This window comes from Zonotrichia leucophrys, chromosome 4, assembly GCF_028769735.1.
Source record: "Zonotrichia leucophrys gambelii isolate GWCS_2022_RI chromosome 4, RI_Zleu_2.0, whole genome shotgun sequence".
Classification (NCBI taxonomy): Eukaryota; Metazoa; Chordata; class Aves; order Passeriformes; family Passerellidae; genus Zonotrichia; species Zonotrichia leucophrys.
Genome location: NC_088173.1, coordinates 2,258,306 through 2,281,309, shown reverse-complemented (window position 1 = coordinate 2,281,309; position 23,004 = coordinate 2,258,306). Strand labels below are relative to the sequence as shown.

At 37.3% G+C, this 23,004-nt stretch overlaps 1 protein-coding gene across 4 annotated transcripts in view; it reads right to left on the bottom strand.

Annotated features, from left to right (window-relative positions):
• HTT (huntingtin) overlaps positions 1–23,004 on the bottom strand; it is an 82,052-nt gene that overhangs the window by 11,983 nt on the left and 47,065 nt on the right. For 3 of the 4 annotated variants that reach the window (XM_064710237.1, XM_064710238.1, XM_064710239.1), the window contains 22 exons: positions 22,536–22,774; positions 21,089–21,231; positions 18,030–18,237; positions 16,393–16,534; positions 14,986–15,165; positions 13,372–13,548; positions 12,464–12,540; positions 11,098–11,236; positions 9,452–9,574; positions 8,386–8,599; positions 8,037–8,182; positions 7,315–7,492; positions 6,936–7,028; positions 6,327–6,514; positions 5,569–5,695; positions 4,612–4,712; positions 2,634–2,788; positions 2,127–2,266; positions 1,874–1,956; positions 1,469–1,599; positions 1,170–1,299; positions 238–393 (listed from right to left, as the gene is read on the bottom strand). In XM_064710237.1, the coding sequence (XP_064566307.1) occupies positions 238–393; positions 1,170–1,299; positions 1,469–1,599; positions 1,874–1,956; positions 2,127–2,266; positions 2,634–2,788; positions 4,612–4,712; positions 5,569–5,695; positions 6,327–6,514; positions 6,936–7,028; positions 7,315–7,492; positions 8,037–8,182; positions 8,386–8,599; positions 9,452–9,574; positions 11,098–11,236; positions 12,464–12,540; positions 13,372–13,548; positions 14,986–15,165; positions 16,393–16,534; positions 18,030–18,237; positions 21,089–21,231; positions 22,536–22,774 (3,270 nt within the window). The remainder of the gene's footprint in view (positions 1–237; positions 394–1,169; positions 1,300–1,468; positions 1,600–1,873; positions 1,957–2,126; positions 2,267–2,633; positions 2,789–4,611; positions 4,713–5,568; positions 5,696–6,326; positions 6,515–6,935; positions 7,029–7,314; positions 7,493–8,036; positions 8,183–8,385; positions 8,600–9,451; positions 9,575–11,097; positions 11,237–12,463; positions 12,541–13,371; positions 13,549–14,985; positions 15,166–16,392; positions 16,535–18,029; positions 18,238–21,088; positions 21,232–22,535; positions 22,775–23,004) is intronic. The other variant, XM_064710240.1, reaches the window with a different exon arrangement.

The following is a 23,004-nucleotide window of genomic DNA, read 5'->3' as shown; positions in this document are numbered from 1 at the left end:
CAAAAAAAAAATCAAATCAAACAACCTTTCTGCTTGAATACAGGGCAATTGGAGATAATGTTTGCAAACTCTGAAAGCCCAGAATACATATCCTATTACTTCTTACAGCCATGCAGATCAGCTAAAGGATATTCTTAGAGACAAACCCCCCTTAACAAGTATACCAAGTTCTGCAGCAGAAGCTGGGTTAACCTCAACACTCATGAATTTGCAATAAACTTTCTGAGAATTTCTTACCATTCCAAGAACAGCAGCAGCTTTACAAGTAGCTGGTATCAAATACTGTACAAGAATCTCATCTTCTGATGGATGCACCTTTCTCAACTCTGTCAGTGTTGTGTACATCATCTCAAACTGATTCCTTTCTGTAAATAAGTCTGACACTGCCAGAAGCTGTAAGGAAATTAAAATTGAATATAAAAAATTCCCATTAGGAGACAGCCAAAAATTGACTCTCCCTTCTGTTAAAATTGTGAGCAAAATATTCCTCAATTGATCTATTAAATGTGTAAACATTTACTCAAGGGTCTGAAATAACTATTACTATTGTTGTCCAGAATTAATTCCACCATTCACCTCTGATAATAATGACCTCCAAGAAGTCCTTTTTACCAAAAAGTTTACAAAATCAAAGCCACTATAGGAAGTAACTCTGGGACATGAACATTGCTATTTACAATGTACTAAACCATCCCAAAATATACAACACATACTTCTCTTGCAGGGATAGTTTCATTTTAAGTCATAAGAATGATAGTGAATAATGGCTGTCAAGACACATGCCACACCTGTGTTCTTTAGTTTTGCTTCTACACTTAATAATCAACTTAATTCTCAAATATATTGTTGTTCCATCCTCATTTTCTTACAAAAGGATAGGATAAGAAAGTCTTGCTTTAGAAAGTAGTCAAGTAAAATATAAACTGCCATTAAGTAGCAATAAAGTATTTGCAATGTAGCAGCAGAATATGAAAATCAGATGCTTATAGAGCTTCAATCAATCTAATGCTGTAGTTGCCCAAGCTGTATTTCTGTATTGCCCACAGAATAGCAGTGCCAAGAAAATTCTGTGTGTTCCATACATTAAAAGATGCTTTATAAATGCTACTTAGTTCTGAACACTTGTAACAGATGCTCAGTTATGACTCTGAATAACAACCGAGACTTACTGATCGCACCACTTCACTGATGAGAATCACTGGTGTTCTCTTGCTGGGGTTGGATGGCAATATCCACTGACTGTACAGCTCAAGCAGGAACTGAGAACAAGAATGGATATCCACACCAGCTCGGTGTTTCCTGCAAGGAACAATAAACAAGTAGCTATTCTTAAACCCTGCTGAAATGCTTGATTTGAAATAATACAGTTATTTAACAGCACTCAATTTATAAACCCAGCTTATTGAACTCAATGAAGAAATAAAACCTTATCCCTGACTCAAAAGTGAGGGAAAAAAAAAAAAGATACCTAGTGTTGATAGGAGAGGTAGGTGGTGAGGAAGGAGCAGGTACATCATTCTCATCTTCTTCATCCTCACCCCACTCTTCTTCTCTCAGTGGAGTGATATTATTTCCTAACCATATAGAGTGTATAGAGACCTTGCAACATACACAAAAGAGAAAAACAAATAGCAAAGAAGTGCATTCAACTCCCCAGTAGTCAGCCTAGAAGAATCTTAGAAGCCAAACATATTTTCATTTAAATGACAGGCAAAACACAGCCTCTAGCTGAGGAGACACCCAGTTATGACCTACTCTGCATCATTCAGAGCTTTTAGTTTCTATATGATGTCAAGCAATGCTTCTTAACTAATTTTTCAGAACTGGAGGAAATGTAATGAAAATCAAGTTTAAAGTTGAGCTTTTAACAAACCTGTCCCAATTTATAATCCATATCTCCTATTTCTCGTTCAGTATTGATCTGCAGTAAGAGTTTTTCATGGCTGATAAGAGCACCTGCAATGAAACACAGGATGATTTTTTTTTAAAAGTGAATAATAAAGCACATGTGAAAATGGCTTAATTTTCCACAAACTGGAATTCAAATTCTTTTGAGAGTACCTTTCCCACATTTTAAATGTGAAAGAAATTCAGTCTCCCCTTCCCCCCCACAAACAAGCACTTACCTGTAGTAGCAGGAGAAAGTGATGGAACAGGGTCCCAAGCTTGGTATAAGTGATGAGTAGCAATATTATCTCTCTTAGACACCATTGCCTGGATTTCCTGTTCAACAATTCCCCTGATAACACTTAGCTTCCTCCCAAACCTAAAAGCCCAGGAGAAATCAATTTTAGCAGATTTTTCCTTTAACAGTTTTTTGCAAGTCTGGCTCACACTGTAATGTTGTGTGTCTATGCTTATTTTCAGTATCAGGGAAATGAAAATGTTGAAAAATATGTTCTGCACACTGTTTACTAGATTTTATTAAGATGTTATCTTTTTCAGATAATCTTTTAAGTCAGCAGGTTCACAATGCTAAATCCATGCAACTTGTATGTAAATAGATCCATCCATCCATACTCTAACTTAGAAAATACAATCTACACATATTTTTTTCTACAACTAGACTAAGCAGCTGTTGTTATGTATTAACCACAAGTTTAATGCATTTGAAAACAAGTGAAAACAAATACCTTGTGTCCAGAGCTTTTAAAGCTTTGTTGCGGGGCTGCTGCTCCAAGCAGCTGACAGCTGGATTGCCTGCAACAGGGATGGTCATGGCACTCAGCACCAGGGAGGTTATGGCTTGCACTGCCAGAACATTGATCTGGGTCCTCTCTGTATCCTCCTGTAAAATGAACTCACTGGAATTTGAATTGTTAAAAAAAAAATCCCAAAAGCTCTGAATATCAGTTTGTCAGGTTTCACTAACTTATCGTTAATAAGCCTGACACCTGCTCTTTTTCCCATGCAGAAATATATGTGACATAAAAAATGCACACAAAGCACTGACTGCAGCAGCAGCACATCCTTCCTTCTCATCAGTCACTCTGCATGCACCCTTCTCTTGTCCAAACAGCATTAAAACCTCAAGATGTCCATTTCAGAACTTTTTTTAAAGTGTTTAGCCTCTTTCTTTGCAGCTACCCATTAGTTACTTGTTGAAACAAAGCATCAGATCACAAATGCATCTGATGTTCTTTAGAAGATGGTAACCAGTGTTCAACTTCCAAAAAATTTTATTTTTATTTCAGAAAATATTAACATACTGAAATTTACAACAGCACTTAAAATATCTGCAATTTTTAACATATGGATCTGCCTTGGAAAGCAAGGGAGCAATATTATTCTTGTTCAACAAATACTCTCTACATGACAAATAAAGAAAAACCAAGGACTAGATTACCCTAAGTCTAACCCAACACGGTCATTAAGCAGAAAGCAGTTAAGTCAAGGTGTCCAAGCCTGTATAACCAACAGAAAATGCTAACCCAGGGAAGAGGGATGATGATTTCCTATTCCTTTTGGCAGTCTGACACCTAGGAAGCAAGAGAAGCAAAACTCTCTGTCTGCTACTCAGGATCCACAGTTTGTCCTCTAAATTCTTCAAACTGCTTTAGGCTCTGCACCTACCATCAGGATCATGAACAAGCCTATGGAAAGAACCTTTCAGGTCAAAGAACTAGAACCCACTAAAATCAGTTTGCTAGTAGGTTAAGACAACTGAAGAGGGAAACTCTCTTTCATGATAGCCAAGTTCACTCTCATCTTGACTTTTCACAGAATCATCAAGGTTGGAAGAGACCTTCAGAGACCATCCAGTACAATCATTAATCCACTCCCACCATAATCACCCCTAGACCACGTCTCTAAGTGCCACATCCCTACTGAACACTTACAAAGACAGTAACTCCATCACCTCCCTGGGAAACTTATTCCAGTGCCTAACCCCTCTTTCAGTGCAAATTCCTTTCCTAATATCCAATCTGAACCTCCCCTGGTGCAACTTAAGGAGTTCATTTGAGAGATGGCAGACAAGCCCAATCCCCACCTGGCTACACCCTCCTTTCAGGTAGTTGTGGAGAGTGATGAGGATCCCCCTGAGCCTCCTTCCTGAGACTAAACACCTTCAGCTCCCTTAGCCCCAGCCTCAGTTTTGTTGCTGCTCTTTGGACAGAAATATTTGGTATAGGAATTGGTACATAAATGCATATAGTTTGTTATATAAATTAGACACAAATTCTGCTCTAAATTTCTTCAGCTGTGATCCCCAAATGCTCTCCACTGAATTTTGAACATTTACCTAAGCTAGAAGCCCAGATATCCAAAACACAATTTAAAAGTGGGAGCAAGGCACATGAACATGCATCTTCAGGTCAATTAATTTCTAGTCAAGAACCTTACAAAAAAGCCCCAAAAACTGTGTTGAGTAATGTACTAATAAAGAGTTGGAACAGCTTCATCAATTTTTTTCCTCACTATTTGCATGCTTGCAGAGGCTCTAAGCCAGAAGATGGATGTGTCTGATCTCACCAGGATATGAGAAAAAGGTAATACAAAATAGAAAAAAATTTCCTTAATCACTTTTTTTTCTGCTTTACAGTTTTATTAATAGAAACACTTTTCTTGGTTTAAGTAAAATTTCCTTTAAAAATACAATGAATACATTACCTCTTGCTGGTTTTCCTCCTGGTCCATTACAATGGGCTGAGTTACAAGCACACCAAGCAAAGTAGCCCAAGTCTCTTCAAACTGAGTACGGCTGATCCACCCTATGGAAACACTCAGAGATCTCAGAGATAGCCATTGATGTCTCAATACAAAGCTAAACAGGGAACAGCACTAAAAAAAGGTACATTGTTTCCACAGGTTTAGTTTCATACCACTTCCTATTCATTTTGGTGGTTTTTGTAATGGAACAGGCTTCCCAGGGAAGTGGTCACAGCACCAAGCCTGACGGATTTTAATAAATGTTTGGACAATACTCTCAGGCCCATGGTGTGACTCTTGGGGATGGTGCTGTGCAGGGCCAGGAGCTGGGACTCAATGATCCTTGTGGGTCCCTTAAAATTCAGCTTATTCTGTGATTCTGTGATCTGCTAGGTGTGGATGGGAATGGCAGAGAACAACATTGCAGTTTCTCTCCTTCAGCTCAAGATGATGGAGAGGACTGGAAACACTGTGCTAAGACACTCATAGAATGGTTTGGGTGGGAAGTATTTTTCAGGACCTTCTTGTCCAACCCAAATATTTGATGTCTGAGCTGAAGGTAGGTTACAGAGGTATCTTATCCCAGGACTTTATACTGTGCATTAATAGAAAAAAGCAGGGGGGGAGAAAAATATTCTCAAACATACTGTCAAGCATATGCTCCAGAAAACAAATGGTCATTCTGCAAGAACACACTGAAATCTCCATGAGCTGGAATAATTTTTGGCTTTATTTCTATACTTTATTCTCTTCATTGAACAAAATGTACACAATTACTAACCTGCTCTGAAATATTACCTGTCTTCCACATAAGCAACAAAAGTTAGCAAGCAGTTTCAGATACAGTTATCCAGTAATTTCAAAACACAGGTAAATGCCCAATAAGAGCCAAGTGTATTCATTTAATTTTGTACATACCAAGTGTATTAATGCGGTAGATGAACTCCTTAAAGATTTCCTTTTCTTGAAGAAATTCTACTGGGATTTCAGGAAAAACTGTGCCAAAGTCACCTGAAGGCTTTGGTGACCAGCCTAATTTCCAGACCTAAAGAAGTATAATGAAAGTTTAATTACCCAAACCAGATCTAGTATTTATAGCACAGCTCTAAATATACAGGCACCCTTCAAAGGCAACAAGACATCAGCAAACAAAAGCAGTTCTCCAAACAGAAAAATACTCAAAGGAAGATGGAACATCTAACAAAACTTATATACAGTGGACACCACAATTGTTATTTTAGGGCTTTTTCCATCATACTTCCCACTGTAAATTAATTATCCAGTTTTATGGTCCAAGTTTAGATATAGAAGCAAGTAAGTTCCTGTCACGTATTTCAGTTTAGAAATTGTGCAGAAATGATGCTGAAATGGAATTTAAGGAAGACAGTTCACATACCATTGATGCCTGAAAAAGCACACTGATACATCAGAGAGGGGGCAAAAAAGTTTCGACCAAAAAACTTATGTTTTTACATTCCTTCAGAAACAGAGTGCTGAGAAACAGAGAAGTGGCCTTGCACATGTTTGTTACTCAGTGTTCAAAAAGAAAACAGATTGATCAAACCAGCTGAAGGTTGAAGTCCTACTGTAGTAGAACTTCAGATGCAGCACCATGTTTGGTTTTCAAAGTTTTTCATAACTTTTAAAATCCTGAAAGCAAAGCATAATAAACATACCAAGGGAGGTACTCTGGTGTAGCTGTTCACTAGAGGCAGCCTTGCTAAACTGATGATGATGTTCTTGAGGACAGGAGTGAGAAATGCAGGGATGCTGCTGTTTCTTTTGTGCCCCAGTGACAAGACAGTCTGCAAGCATTCCACCATCTCAGCTATCATTTCACATGCTGCAATTATGTGTTTTGTTTCTTTGTTGGAGAGAAAGAAATTCAGCTTTACAAAACCACTCAAAAGACAAATAATTTAAAAAGACAGAAACACAAAAAATTCTTAACAAAAGAGTATGTTAATTAAAAAGGACAAAATCACAATAAGGACACAAACAATTTTTTAAAATTTAAAATCCCACACTTTAAAAAGCTCAGTCTGTAGCATACTGCACAGTTAACAGAAACCCCCAAAAGAAAAATCTGCATTAACGTATCACTTTCAAGAAAAAGCAACTATACCTGTAAAAATATGGCAACCTATATTTAATAGGCATTAACCAAGTACAAATAAGGTCTCAGATGAACTTGCATTGTTAAAAATAGTAGTAATGGAAAGGGTACCAAAAAATATTTCTTCAGTGAAAGTTCAGGGTAGAAGCAAAATTCAGTGTTTACTTACTCTGTACATTTGAATCACTTTCCCCCTCACTTAAAGGTTTTGAAGTATTCTTTCTTTCAGGACTCAGAAGTTGATTACCAGGTTCCACAGCAACTGAATTGGAGAACATATTTGAATGATACAGCTATTACCTAGTTCTTATTCCATTTTTTAATCAACACCACGTAGTAGTCAAACGTTTGACACATCCAAGGCATTTGCCAAGTTCAAAAGTAAACACTAAATTTTAAACAGAAAATTAAAGTAGTAAAAACGAAATGTGTCAAACTAATTATTAATAAGAACTCCAAGGAAATATTCCAGACACACAGCATTTGATCAATGATGACTGGCAATCTATTAACAAAACTTTTCTCCTAGCTGATCAAACGGCACTCACCTGCTTCTATGATGAATCTAATGCAGTTAATTAAGGAGCAAGCATATGTCACATGAGCTGCAGAAGACAGCAAATTCCAGAGACTAGGCTGCTGTAGTGTCAGACAGCAACAATCCAGACCAGCTTGAAGATCTACACTTAATGGAATCTGGTCATGTGCTAAATGCCATGATAGTGCCTGTACAAAAAGAGAAGTTCCCCCTTAACAGCAAACTCTCAAAACAGAACTTCTAACCAAGAGTGAATTTTTTTAACTCAGCAAAATGTAAAGTATTAGTAGCAAATAATGTTGGGTTTTTTCCCCTGAGAAAACACTATTTATTTTAAGTACAAGAAAATTATCTATACACTGTTCATTAAGTGTCCCAAAAATCAGTGCAAGACCCATTCTCCCAAATGCCAGCAGCAGTCCATCAGTCAATCAACCTCTCCTTGTATAAAGCTGTCCTTGTCCCACAACCCAAACCTGATTTACTAGCAAAAGTCAGACATAAATGCTAAGAAGAAATTTCTACAGTTAAGACAAAAGAATTGCCCCAATCAAAATTACTCAGTGGCAATCAGTTTAAGACTTTTTCCCATCCTGAAATATATGTGACATAAACAATGCACACAAAGCACTGACTGCAACAGCAACACATCCTTCCTTCTCATCAGTCACATCAGAGTTGTTCCCTCTCCCAACATTTCATCACATCTTTAATTATGGTGTAGTTTCTTACCTCTACTGACATCACTACGAATTTCAGGATGTCACCCTCTTTGTCAGGAGGAACACGGAGACCAGCTGGTAGTTTTGAGAGTAACAACAAATACTGAGCCAGTGCACGACAAAGTGTCATCATAGACTGATACATCACCTCATCTCCTATAAAATAAGACTGGATGAAATCTAGCAGTTTGAATTTTTTTCCATTCAATAAACCTTTTTCAGAACTATTTCATAAGCACTTTTATGCCAGGTATCTTGATTTTTTTTTTTTTAATAGTAAGTTCATGTATTCACAAGACATCTGTAAAGTATCTTTGCAGAGGAGAGAACAAACTTTAAAAGATCATTATTTCTATTACCAAAGATGTCGCTTAGTTTTTTCCAGTAGGCTGATGGCTCAGTTGGCAATAGTGGCTGAAAAACCTGGTGGTTGGCTGGAAGGTTTTGTACAGCAGAAGACACATGGTCCAGAGTTACCCTCCGAGCTGTTTCAAAGAGGCTGCTCTTCTGCTCCCTTGAGATCTCATTCATGCCAAGGCTTAAACAAGGTGCTAACAAGCTTAGGTTGAATTCCTGAAATCAAAGAGGAAATTTTTAAAAATTGCTTATAAAGTGAAACTAAGTAACTGGTGGTATTATTCTAACACACTAATGTGAAGGTAAATTTAGAGTTTATTGATTAACTAACTTATTATTAGCACCTCTGCTCTGCTGTGGTGTAACAATATGGTTTAGCCCACACTAGCTCCAAATTTCAATTCCAACCAGTACCATTTTGGAAAGAATAATCAATATGCTTATTCCAAATTTTCAGAACAATGTGTGAATGAAGCTTAAGGATGACATATGTGAAGGAATCTTCAAGTAATAATTTTTCAAACAAATCAAGTATCTTTTTAGAAACAGCCTTTTTACTATTATTTCTGCATACCAGCAGCAAATATCATGGTGATAATTTGAACAAAAGACATCCTTAGATACAAGTTGTCCTTTATGCCAGATTTACTGTCTGTGGCCTGTTACTAGCTTACTGCAAGTCATCCAGCACAGATATTGAAGAGGTGACAGAAACAGCTGGCCTTGGAAGAGACTGTATGGTAAATCAAGATTATGTAAAACTGTAAAATCGGATTTTTCTGATTGCAATACATAAATAAACCTTTGCTTCCACTCTATCTACTCAACCTGTACTACTAGTAAGTTACTATTAGCAACATTGCTAGACAGATATCCACTGTTTTACACAAATATATACTATTTTAGTTTCCAAAATTAAGTGAATTAGTATTATCAGTATATATTATCAGCATTATACAAATTTGAAATGTTTACATTTAAGAATCCAAACACTTCAGAATGTAATCTATTAATACTACCAATAGGAACACTTGAACTAATTTCATCATCTTCCTCTGACCAAGTTACCTTGCTGGTCATGAAGGAGTTGAGGTCAGGCTGAGGAATCCTATTTACCAGCTCTGCTCCTTCCAGAAGTGCTGAGTCAGACCTGATGTAACACTGTGACCGCACCAGGGACACATACCAGTCCTTCAACGATCAAAAATGGAAATTTATTACATACTTGTTTCCAGAAAATAACACAGGACATGGGGGCAGAGGGAGAACTGCTCATTAGCATCGCATGTCTAAGACATTCATAGGCTACATTATTTAAAAAAACCCAAAACCCTTAAATTAAAAAGCAAGGCAAAACAAACAAGTGGTGAATGGAAATGGAACATCTTAAACTGGACCAATGAATGTTCAGTGACAAGCTGTCTATTTCCATAAGGTCTGGACAGGAAATGAGGAAAAACTGATCTTAATATAGAGTGCAGGTACTTGTATTAGGATCCTAAACCTGACCACACAATCTAGAAAAAAGGCATGGGACACTCAATAGTCACACAAATATAACACTAATTAGAGAAAAAACAATATTATAATGAAGGAAGAAAACTCTTCAAATTAAATATATATATACATATAATAAATAAAAATAATAAATGTAATTTTTTTTTCAGAGATTCAAATCAATTTGCTGACACTAATTAATTAGAACACAACTAAACCTGTCAGAGTTCAAGGAGCACCAGGACAATGCTATTAGTGATAGGATTTATTTTTATGTAGCCCTGTGAGAAGTAGGGAGTTGGACTCATTGATCCTTATGAGTCCCTTCCAATGTAAGATATTCTATGATTCTGTGAAACATGCACAAGTTGTAGGGGAAGCACAAAAACTACTTTTGTTTAGAATTTACAGGGACAGACAAAGGAGATTTTTGGGGTAATTTGAAGACAAAGCTATGGGTAAATGATTTCTGGGCACAGCATTTTCTCCTGCTGTCCAAGCAGGTCTCAACATCCCCCCTAAGCCAGTGACTGCTCAGACTCATCCCAACTTCCAGCTAATCAAATAATTTTTGCCATCTCAGTTACACGTGTTTCCTATCACTGTGTATCACTATAGAACATGGAGAGATGAAAAGGAGAAATTATTTGTACCATGGGACAAACTAGAGAAAAGGAAGACAGAAGGCCCCAAGACTTGCTCTTAGCCTTCCAATTCTCTTGGAAATAAACATGTCTAAGTTCATGAAAGACAGAAACATTTCAGTATTCTTGATTGTTCTCTGAAAGTAATTTAAAGCTGAGAAGGACAAACTGAACAAGCAATGTTTAACTTCCAAGAGACAGCCAACAACTTTCAGCAAATGAATAAAACTAATAACTGTAGTAAAACACATCAAGAAAACAAGATTTAGCTGTCTCTATTGAACTGCATATAAATCTTTCTATTTAAGTTGAACAAAGAAACTAAACTTGGTAAATTTTTCACAGCACTGTCAATATAACAAACATCTATGTTTGTGCTAATCATCCATCCTAAGTTCAACAGTCAGCCAATACACATGAAATTAATCACTGATCTATATTTGAGATACAATAGGACAATCCTGAGAGCATTAACTGCACAGTAAAAATAAGCTGCATTTAAATATTTTGTAAAGAATAAAGCTTCTTTATAGCCAAGGCAGTTCTAGTGACTCTTTCTAAACATAATCTTACTTTGTCTAGAACTACATTCTCTAAAGGTGGTTGATCTTCTCCATCCAGTGGGTGTGAGGTGACCAGAGGTGAGGGACTGGTTGTGTCTGGAGCTACCATGAGACGAAACCTATCCAGGAGTGAGTAGAGTCTCTGGTGTCTGAAAACAGAAGAACACATCAGCACAGGGCTACCTCAGCTTTGTAAATAATTTAAAAATAGAAAGACATTCAGTGACTCAATTCCAATCCTAGGACAGAAAAGCAGTAGGGTCTTCAGTTTTTTCTTAGATACATGCAGTCACATGATGAAAACTTTCTTCAGGTATCAGAGGCCAAAATTAATTAACTCAGCATTATCAACAAATAAAGATTTAAATTTAATTTAGTGTAAAAATTAGTGATATACCTAAGCTTAAAATACAGCTTTCTTTATCCAGCACATCTTTTAATGAGTAAGAAGAGTCAAAGTTAGTGTACCGATTATTTGACTACAAGAAAATACATTTTAACAGATGCTAACCAATAACCCACTAAAACCATACTTCTATTTTAAAAAATGATCCCTCACTGTACTAAAAACTCCAGTTTCTGGATTTATATCAGTGTCAGAATTTTTTTTTGTTCAGGTTTTTTTTGTGGGTTTTTTTTCAAATTCCACTACTGCTATCAAGAACTCGCACAAAGTAATTTTTAAATTTTTTTTTCTTATTAAATTGAATATTACCTATGTAGGCACATTACTATTGATCTACTGCAGTCTCGCATTTTAGTTTCTTTCCCCTACTTATTTCAGTCAACAGATATTAACCTCAAACAGCAATGACAAGAAGAGTAAATAAGAATCTTTCCAACATCAAATAGAAGTTTTTTAAAAAATTAGTAATTTGCTCCTTTTTATACAAGCAGTTTAAACAGCCAGAAGACTAAACAGTTAAAACTTTTAACACAGTATTCTGGGAGGAAAAAAAAAACAACTAAACAAACCCCAAGCCCATTTAGCTTGAACTGACAATATTTTGCAAGTTTGAGGAAAATAAAGTTCGCTTTAGCAAAACACATTTTGTCAAGAAATTAATTTGCAGCTGCTGTCTCTCAAAAGTTAAATAGTGAGTGGGATGCAGGAAAGAGAATTTGAAGCAAACCTGTAGAGCTTGCTTCAGTTCTTAAGTAGTTCTTATTGCAAATTCAACTCAGCCACACAACTGCCCCTTGGGCCAGAACACGCCAGCATCTTATGAGAGGCTTTAATCCCAGTTTAGTCCCCAAACCAACCCACTATCTGACCTCTAGGAAAAAAGCCAAAATGTGGGAAAACAGAATTAACACAATTTCTATTAGAACATTACTTAGTTTGACATTTTAATGGTATTGTTGGTATTTTTTACCTTGCTGCTAATCCACTGTTTTGAAGGTACTCCTGAATCCTATCCAGTTCTTCAACTGGTAACTGAGCAATGCTATTCTATATGAAAAAAATCACAAGAATTTCACAGGACAGATAGAGGTAAAACCCCAAAAATACTTTTACCAGATCAACAATAAAGAGAAATAAAGTAAATATTCATTCTCGGGTTTCTGTGCTTGAAATGGCTCCCAGGGTATTAGAAAGTCTCTTCTTTCCCAGCCCCATGACTGAAGAAGTCGAAATTCATCGGTTCTGCTTTTCAAGGTTGTTTATTTTTTCTTATCTACTACATTCCTTCTCTGACCTGCTGAGATCTGTCTGGCAGGTCAGTTGGTGGCACACTGACCGCCCTTGGGGTGGTGGCAGCTTTTTATACTAAGAATTACATGTACTTCATTTACAATAATTTTCCAATACCTATCATCTAACAGTCTGTCTCTACTCTAAACCAATCTAGAAGTGTCACCATCACAGCAAAAGATGGAGGACAGGAAGAAGGAGGACAGGACACGCCCAGATTCCTCCACCTTGCCCCTTGAAGCCCCATTCTAAATCCCCAAAATTCTACTTTTTCGGTCTGTGATAAATTAACTACTATTCTACTCAAACTCTTGTTTGTGCCTTGTAACTCTTCACACAAAGTTGGTAATTGTTTCCATGGGCTAAAATCGAAGGCACAGGTGTTTTTGACTCTGTGCCAAGGTCTCTGAGCCCCTTGCCAGGGTCTCAAGCCATCCAGGGCAGTCAGAGGAATGTCCTGGGTTCCGACAATTCATGCATCTCTATAGAAAATAAAGAACTTGCTCAAATGAAATCACTTAACCATATTTTGATGTCCTTTAAACCATTGCTCCTGACAAGCCTGGTCAGGCAGGGATTGCAGTGTACCTGCAGAGTTGCTGCCAGCAGCATCTCCACGCGGCGGCAGGCCAGGGTGTCCACCATGCGCGCCAGCACGCGGAAGGGCGTGCACAGCAGCTTGTCCACGTACAGCGTCAGCACCGCCCCCGACTGGCTCAGGTGGATTCCCTCCAAGCACTGCAAGGTCTTCTTCAGGGTTGTGGGCTTCATGTTCAGCATGGAACAGAGAAACACACCAAAAATTACAATCAGTTCGGAATACAAAGATCTTAGAGGGAAAGACACTCAGAAAAAACTACCTGATCAATATAATCGTCTTTGTGTGAATGAGTTACTGGGCCATTTAATTAATATGAACCGTAAGTTGTTTGATGTGTAACTGTAAAAGCTCACTCTTATACAAGTAAACAAAACATAGGGAGCAAAACTTTTAGGGGAAAGAAGTTACAGATTTAAGTAAGAAACTGCAAAAAGCTTCAAATAAGAGTGAAAAGATTCATCTCTTTCTGGAAGAAGGCAGGAACATGTGCATAGTCAAGACATGTGACAGCACAGAAATCCAGACAATCCTTGGGGGGTTTTCTGAGCCTATGTTAAGAATATGTTTTGATCCTGCAGCAGCAACTGAGGATCAAAAGGACGTGCAAATAACTTTTTTAATTTCTTTTTTTGTTAAATATAAACACCAATTCAGCATTAATATTCTAAAGGGAGAAACACAGAGACAAACCAGTTTGACTCATGAAACCAATCTTGGTTTAGAGCAGTGTTAATACCAGCTATTTGAATTTTACTGTCTTTCCTGATAATCACTAAACATTTCACATAGTGACTACCTCTTCCACTAAAACACATTCAGTTTAATTCATTCTGCTGATTCCCAGCTAGTGAAGCCCAGGCTAATATCACATAACTTTAAAGCTGCCCTAGATTTGCACAGAGACAATGGAAAGAGATAGGAAACAGCACTGAAGCTACTCAGGGTGCAGGTGGCACAATTATCTCTAGATTATTATCACATTAATCACAATTATCTCTAGAGAAAGTCCAGCAAATGAAATTTCCCATGATTAAGAGAGATGCATACAACCTTATATCCCTACAAAATATCATCTCCTCCTTTTAATTTGTAAACTAAAATAATCAAGACAAATAATAGCCTGAATTTCTTGGTGATTTTCCCTCACCAAGTGGCTACAACTTTCAGAACAGATCAATGGGGAAGGCATGAGCTCACAAACCATTTTCATATTGCCAGGGCCTATGAAGATGAACTGGTTCCTACTCCTGCCTCTATAGTTAGTTTGCTATTTACACTACTAAGGTACTGAAGTCAAAGTTGAAAGTTACAGCTTTAATTTACCCATCAAATATTGATTATGTGGGAAAATAACCATTAAGGAAGAAAAGCAGCTTAACCATCTCCACCTGAATTCATAGATTTGATGGACTGGAACACATCTAATGCTGAAGTTGCTAATATAAGGTTTGCTGCTTGCATTTTTAAGTAAGTGACTTTAAAAATAAAATTACAAGTTGATAAATGACCCAGAAATGTCAAACTTTGCATACTTATCAGTTAAACTTATGCTGACATGAAGTGACTTTATTCTTTACAAGAAGTCAAAAAGTGAAACTTACAGCTGCAAGATTCTCACAGCGTGACTGAATGGCCTGGATGAAGAGACCACTGGCTGCTGAATTCCTGTGAACAGCACTGATAAAATCTTGCACTGGAGGCTCATGGGACAGATGAATCAAGTCTTGAACATGATTCACAATAAGCCAGGTCAGGTGTTCTGAATCATGTAGGTTTTGACACTGAAGGGGAAAAAATTAAAATTTGATTGCAGAAATTAAAATTAAGATTTTAATTACTAAACATGACACAACATAGTTTCTCATATATGATTCTGGTAGCTACTTTGAAATAGAGTGGTATTAAGATGGTATTATTTTTACATGATAAATTTTCCATATGTTTTGCTCTTGTTGCAAATTAAGGTATTTACCATGAATATGCAGCTTATTTTTCTAAAAACACTAAAAAACAGGTTAGAAATAAGTAAATTGAGAAGGCTGATTCAAAGATGCTGCTTTCGATGAAATGGGTTTGAAATAAACATACACACAGAACTGTCTTGCAAAATGTGATTTTCATTTAGGCTTCTTAAAAGTTTCTTATCACTACTGGCCTTTAACACAAAATGAAGAATTTCTGGGAAGTAAATCCAAAGACATCTATCAATAATTAATGTCAAAACTCTAAAGGCTTGTGTATATCAACAAGCAGTGGAATGCAACACAAAAATATCTGTAGAGTTATCCAGGCAATGCTGAGAGCTTGTACAGTACCTCAGTAAAGAGGTTTTGGAGGATTTTACATTGGATGACCTCTAATCTGACCCTAGGGACTGTCCATTAGTACTTGAAGTGCTTCCTAAACAAAGCTTTCTATTCAGTTGAACCTGGAAGGAATGCAGTTTCCTTACCTCAAAACTGATCTGAGGTGCAAAGCCGAGTGCAATATCTCCTATTACTGAAAATTCACTTCAGAAGTTCCCAGTGAACTAAAACTCTAATACTGAGGCAGCAAAAGGCCAAAGCCACAGAAATTTTTGCTTTACTGAAGAACCAAAATGGAAGTTAAAATGTTAATGTAAAACCTCTTTTCTTACGGTGTAGAGATGGAAATTTGTTGTCTCTCTGACACTGCACTGCTACTGATGTTGGGAAGTCTGAACTACTTAGTGTGCCCCAAGCAGCTCCCAGGTAAGGGATGTGATACCCAGAAGGTAATTCTATTGCCCACCAGGTAAACTTTACAAGGCAAGAGAACTCTCAGCTCAGAACAGAAGACAATGCCAAATGAGGTCATATCCAAGCTTACAGAAGCACCATCTGAAAATGAAATTACTAGTTTCACAGATCTTCATTTTTCACTTAACACACTTCACTCTTCAGTTAACACATATCAGTAATAAAGGACTGTCAGCATCCTGAAATAACTCAAAACTGTAGTTATAAAAGTCATAATTCAAAACTTACAACATAGTCACAGAAGAGAATGAGTGCTCCTCTTCTCACTATCTCACGATTGCACATGCCACGCTTGGATTCCAGGTCAGATTCATCACTGTCTCCAGATATATGAGGGCTCAGCAATTTTGTAGTAGAAAGGCTGTGTCTCCTGCAAAAAGTACATTATATGGTGTTATTATTTTCTTGGTATGGCTAGTGAAACATGAAAAAAGTGCTTGGAGTATCCTACCTATGCCCTTACATGACATGTCTTTCCCTGTAAACTTCATTCAAACATTACACGTCCTTGAAGCAGACACTTTGCTTTCCATCATATTTTTATTTTTTCAACAATTGCAGCATTGCTTATTACTTTTTCAGACAATCTAAAGAACCAAATGAACTATTTAAAAGAAAAACACAGGCTCTTGCAACTCTGGTAGGATAACAGAACCTAACACTGTATTTTCTTCTCAAGCCAAACTAGTGTTCTTAAGCACTTATTCTAGTGTCAGATTAAAATTGATGCCCAACCCAGAAAAGAGATGATACTGGTAAATAAAAAAAAAATGTACTACTCTTTTAGCTCATAGAATCATCAAAGTTGCCTGTAAGATCATCAAATCCTACCTTTAACCTAGCACCACATCATGGCTCACCACCAAGCCATATACTGAAGTGCCACATGCACACACCTTTTCAACACTTCCAGGGATGGTAATTCCACCCTTCCCTAGACAGCTTTTTCCAATGCCTGAGAAGCTGCCCTGTTTTGCTCATAATCCTGGTAATTCTATGTTTCCACAAATTAGAATAATATATTTTCAATACATAAGGTTGAACTGAAGCAAGAATCTCAGATTTGTGAAAGTATTTATGCATTTCAGTTGTAGAGCAAGATGAGACTGCCCAACACTCACTGCACAAGCACCAGAAATGTCCCTCAAGTCACTTGTTCACCTCCCTCTACAATCAGCACAGAGGAACACCCACCCTCACAGAAGGTCCCTTCCTTATCCACCGAGGACAAATCATTCCAATGCCTGACTGGTGGAATAAACTAACTTCAGGCAAAGAGAATACCCATTTTAGATCCAATCTCCAAAATTCACACAACCAGTGTTAAGTGAGGTTGTTACAGGTCTCAATGCTAATGAACCAGCAGGGTGCTAATACCATGTTTTGACAGCATTTAGCAAGAGACCCACTGAGAACAGATAATCCTGTAGCTACAGTTATATGATCAGAGTGTATTATCACAAACACAACAGTGTCCATCATCTCCACTGGCTGGTTATTGCCTAGAAAGTGAAATATCAGCTCCCCATGAAACACTGAGTATTCTGCTATAGTTATTTCCATAGTTTCAATAAAAAGTAGCACAAAGATGAAGTTTTCTTGCCGTAGAAGTGGAGAGATTACCTGGCAGTTCTTCTGAGGAGCAACTGAGTGCAGGACACATTTCCTGAGTTTGGAAGTCACACCAATATCAGAACAGACAACATGTACACACATGAAGTAAGTGCAGAACTACATTTCATAATCCAAGCAGCACCATTCAGTGGGGTGACAGGCTCGGCAGAAAGCAGCTTGATTGTTTTAATATCATTTTAGAAAATATAATTATATGAAACACACTACTAGAAAACAAAACCAAAACTTACTTTGGGGTTTGATGCACTTCTGACCACCAGTTGTAGTTGGTATAATTGACAAGAAGCAAAATGTGACACCAGAGGAGAACTAAAGAAGGATGAGTGGGAATCATGGACTGAACAAGGTCACTCAGACTTTCGAGTGTGTAGAAACTACCATCAGATCCATCTCCTGTAAAAAGTCTGGTGGCTGCAGCTGTGATTCTTCTAAACATCCCTGAAAACAATAAAACCATGTTAAAGTAATAAAGCTGTAGTCTGAATTCTGAAGTTTTAAAATTATTCAGGGTAGAATTTCTGCAAGAAAGGCAAATTCTAAGCAGTTTTACAAATTTAAGGTAAGTGATGAAGTTTGCCAAAGGGCAGTGTGTAAACCAGTAATTACCAGCTGTCAGACTCAATAAATCATGTTTACATAGCTTTCATGGCAATTCTCATTTATCTGATTCATGAAAACCTTCATTAAACTTAAAACTGTCACCTGTGGACCAGGGTTAGTTTGTTTGTAAATTAAAACACAGATGTTCTACTTAAGAACCATGAGGTAACTACTACTCTGCATGTTAAGGAAGAACACCTATGAGTATCCTCCTTCAGAGAATGGTTTTCCAAACATATTTAGCTGAAACTAAATTTATTCTCTTTCATCCAATTATCCAATTTCTAAAGTGCAAAAATTAGGTATTTCTGCCATTACCCTGAAAACGGAACACTCTGCAAAAAAGCAGAATTTTGCTTTTTGAATGGCTGATTCTGTATTTGTATGCCAAAACAAAAGTTGGGAAAAAAGAAATTAGAAAATGGTGGGAAAACAAGGAAAGTTGTCTAAAAAGCTACAAGGTAGTCCTAAGGTATAGGACTTTGAGTTTCTATGAGAAGATAAGATCAGGGGGAAAAAAAAATCTTCAGAGTCAGTTAGGAACCAAGAGCTAATGAGAATAATGAAGGAAATCTGCAGTGTTAGTTGCTCTCTTTGCCAGACACACAGAAGAATGAAGCTGTAAATTCCACAGCCATGTGGACCAATTTAAGCTGCCCCCAGGAGTGACAAACACACAATGTAAATAGCAAAGAATGGGAAAAATAGCTGAGTCTCAAATCTCTGGTTCCACTTATTAGCAAAGCAGTGCTAACCCCATTCCAGCTCCCTGCATTTGCAGAAACTACACCATCTAGTGACTTCCTACAGTCATAAAAACATTGCATGCTCATCCTTTTACTTTGTTCATGCCTTTTATTTCTAACTTCAGAGGAACAGATTGAGAACGTTCATTTATTATCTAGTAGCTTCCTACAGCTGGAAACAGGAGTCAGCAATGCTCACATTTTGAAAAAAAATTGCAATGGGTGAGAAGAAAAAACATCCAAGTAGAACAGTGGTTAGAAATTACAGAATACAGCCAGTGTTTCACACACAAATTGCTGTAAGCTACACCCATAGTTGGGAGAATGTAACTTAAAGAGAAAATAATTGTGGAGGTTCTAACTGAACAAAAGAAAAGCATTACAAATTCAGGCAGTTAGTTAATCCTCAACCTAAATAAATATGTTATGACATGAAAATACAGCCCAGATGTCTGAACAACTTTTCTTTTACCCTATTACACCATACTGGTACTAGTGGTAGTAATATACCTGAAGTTATTTGTAGTTTTACATTAAATTAATTTCTAGAGATCATCTAATCCACATATCCCAGTGTTCTGCATGAGTATTTTAATATTTAATTTTAATTTTGCATGAAAATTTCTACATAATTCCTGGCAAGACTCCCAGAGCAGCCTGGCAGCCAGTCACAGCAGCAGAACTAGCTGAACCTTCCTTTCAATTATCCCCAGCTCCCACTGTGGAAGAACCCACTGCCCCAATTTCAATCACCAGCTTCACTTTCTGACTTGATTGCTCCTGGCTTGACACCATTTAATCACTCGATGCCAAAACACCCTGGTGTAAGTTATTTGTAAAATATTTGATTCAAACATTTTTCCTAAACATAAATTAATATATAATGAAAATATACACTATTATAATTACATAATTTTATATAATAAAATAGTATAAAAACATAATAAAATTATTACTGTAACAGACACACGGGAAGAGAACTGTCACTCCGTCCAGAGTTCTGGGCCCTAAAGCACACCTAAAACGAAGATTAATTTTGTGTTTCTTCACACACACTCTTGGAGCCTTTGCACCAAGAACCTCAGTTTGGAAGACTCCCATTTCACAATGCAAGGCAACAGAACACAGAGTTCCTTGTCCCATGTCGCCAAGGAAGCCTATGAAGAAGCAGGGACTTGTACCAAGACCTTTTAAATTGCAGACAACTAAGAGTAAACCAAGGCTGCATTTCAGCTGCAAGCTGAAAATCAGAAGCAAAAGGGGCAGTCATAGCAAAGAAAGAATAAAGAAAAAAGAAAGTCACACTAGTTCACTATTCAGAAAATAAGACTAAGGAATCGAGCTAGGGACTAAGGAATTACCAAAGGGGAAGGCATTGGGTATCCAGCAGAAGAAACCTAAGGGAAAATTTCCAAACCTGAAGCAAGGAACTCAAGACTGGCTAGCTAGAAAAGTGCCACCTTTCCTGGTTTTCTGGGGTGGTTTTTTGGTTTTGGTTGGTTAGTTTTTTGTTTGGTTTGTTGGTTTTTTTGCTTGTTTGTTTTATATATTTTTACTAATTATGGCAAAAGCCAGGAACCTTCCTTGTCATGAGCCTGAGTTAATGGTCAGTGACTCAGTATTTTAAGCCAGATATACCAACCAACCTCTAAACTAAGATAAAACATGAGAATTACAGCTACAAATTTGGACTGCTTTGTGTTTTCTGGACTGAAAAATTTTAGACAGTTACAAGGAGAGACGAAGAATCACTACTTACATTTTGTTCCACAAAGACAGAAGAAATGTGCAAAATGTGCCCTGTGTGCAGTTCTCTACATGGAGTAAAATGTAACCTCTTCAGCACTTACATATTCCTTCTCAGTAGTTCAATGCATTTATGAGTTGTCTTGGAACTTAAAAACCACTGCATGCTATGACCTGGGCAACATTTCCAACATTACCTGATTTGAAGATGTGTATTAAGCACATAAGCAGTGTTCCCAGCTCCTGGCAGTAGAAAGTGTGCTGCTGCTCATTCATGTCCACTTTTAATTGCTTGGTGACAATATCTTCCAGTAGAATGCCAACCAGTTGTAGTAAGAATCTTGAAAGAAACACATACAATCAATAGGAAAATTATCAATCTTTCAGAAAAAGATGAAGTTAGCCAATGAAACTTGGGATTGAAAAATAAAATACAAAGCTCTTGTCCACCCATCCTGAATAACATACTAAATGAAATGCTACAGAACAGGTTAACCTAAAACAAATAGCATGCTATATGATCACAAACATGTCAATAATTACATATTAAATCCAGATTATCTCTCATCAGCTACAGTCACAGTAGCATTGGCCCAATTCACTTACAAAGCAAATATTCAGAATGCTGTGGTGTCTTTATAGTGATTTGCTTAAAGTGATTGAGTTAAATCAAACTGAAACCAATCTGTGACAGTGACCACAGCTCAGCTGAGCAGGGGTAATTCAGCAAGGCACAGTAATTCTCCTGTTTACCTCACCTCACCCATCCACATTCTACTACACAGGTTCTTTATCAAACCTCCAGCTGGAACAATATGTGGTGTCAAAAGAAGCACCAAAAGAGGACATTTGAGGAAAGCCATCCTTGCTCCTGGCCATGACCATGACTCCATTACTCACATCACTGCTGTTGGACATTAGGTCACAGTATGGGTGTCCAGAAGACCCTCTTCCCTCTACCTACAACCCTCAGAGTGAGCTGAATGACATGAAAACAGCATTCTATTCCTATCTGAAGTTCCCTACTTGAGTAAAATGTTATTGTTTTCTTAAACAAACAGCTATTTCAAATGCTTCCCACCGCATTAAAACATAATGCCTTAATGACAAATATTATGTCAACATAATACTGCTGCCATCTCTCCACACTTCTTTTGCCTGAAGTTTGTCACTGTCCAAGGACATCAACATGGGAAGACTCAACTAGACAAAGCTGGGTCTTAAAAAAGAAAGAGCAGAACTAACTCAATAGATTTGAATCCCACTGCGGCCAAGTTTCTAATACAGAACCTGGGCTTCCACTTAAAGGGATGTTTCATCATTCAGTCCCCACACAGAAAGGAAGGAAAGCAGCGAAGTTTCTGGACCTGGTTTTCCTAAATCCAGGATTCACTCATTTTATCAGCTCCATTAGGTCTTTCACTTGGCTTGAGAAGATGTACCAAAACAATTCAAAGTTCTACTAAAATCTGCTCAACTTCTCCATCTCTGTCCATCTCAATATTCCTTCCTACACACACACTTGTCCCATGTCAACTTGATTCCATTTACACAGAAGTTTTATACATGTTAAATATTGCCCAATGTAGTTGTGATTTCTCAGAACTCTTTACATTTCCCCAAGTTACTCAGAAGACAACGTACCTGGAAAATGTCTCTTCAGGTGGGTATTTCACCTGTTTGACCTCAGTGCGATCCTCTGGTGTGGACATGTTATTTTCTCCACATCTCAGCCTGTTGATTACTTGACATGAAATCAAGTATGGTGAGAAGGAAAGCTCTTGTATGCGGGACAGAACAATGTCTTCTGTTGACTGTGAAATCAGAACTCTAAGGATAGCTAAAATTCCAGAAATCCACAGCTGGACAGTGCTCACTGATGCCTAACACAAACACAGAAATACAAAAGACTGAATACTTTTGAAGTTAAATGACACAACATAGAAAGGCATTAAAAAATTAGCATTTTCATTCACTTGTAAAAAATCAGACCCTTTCAAGAATGGAGCAAACCAGAAGTAAATTTTAAGTTCAGATCTTACAAAATGCTACTCCTGTGGTAACGGTCAAGCTCATATTCACTGGTAAACAATCTCTCAGCTATAAAAGCAAT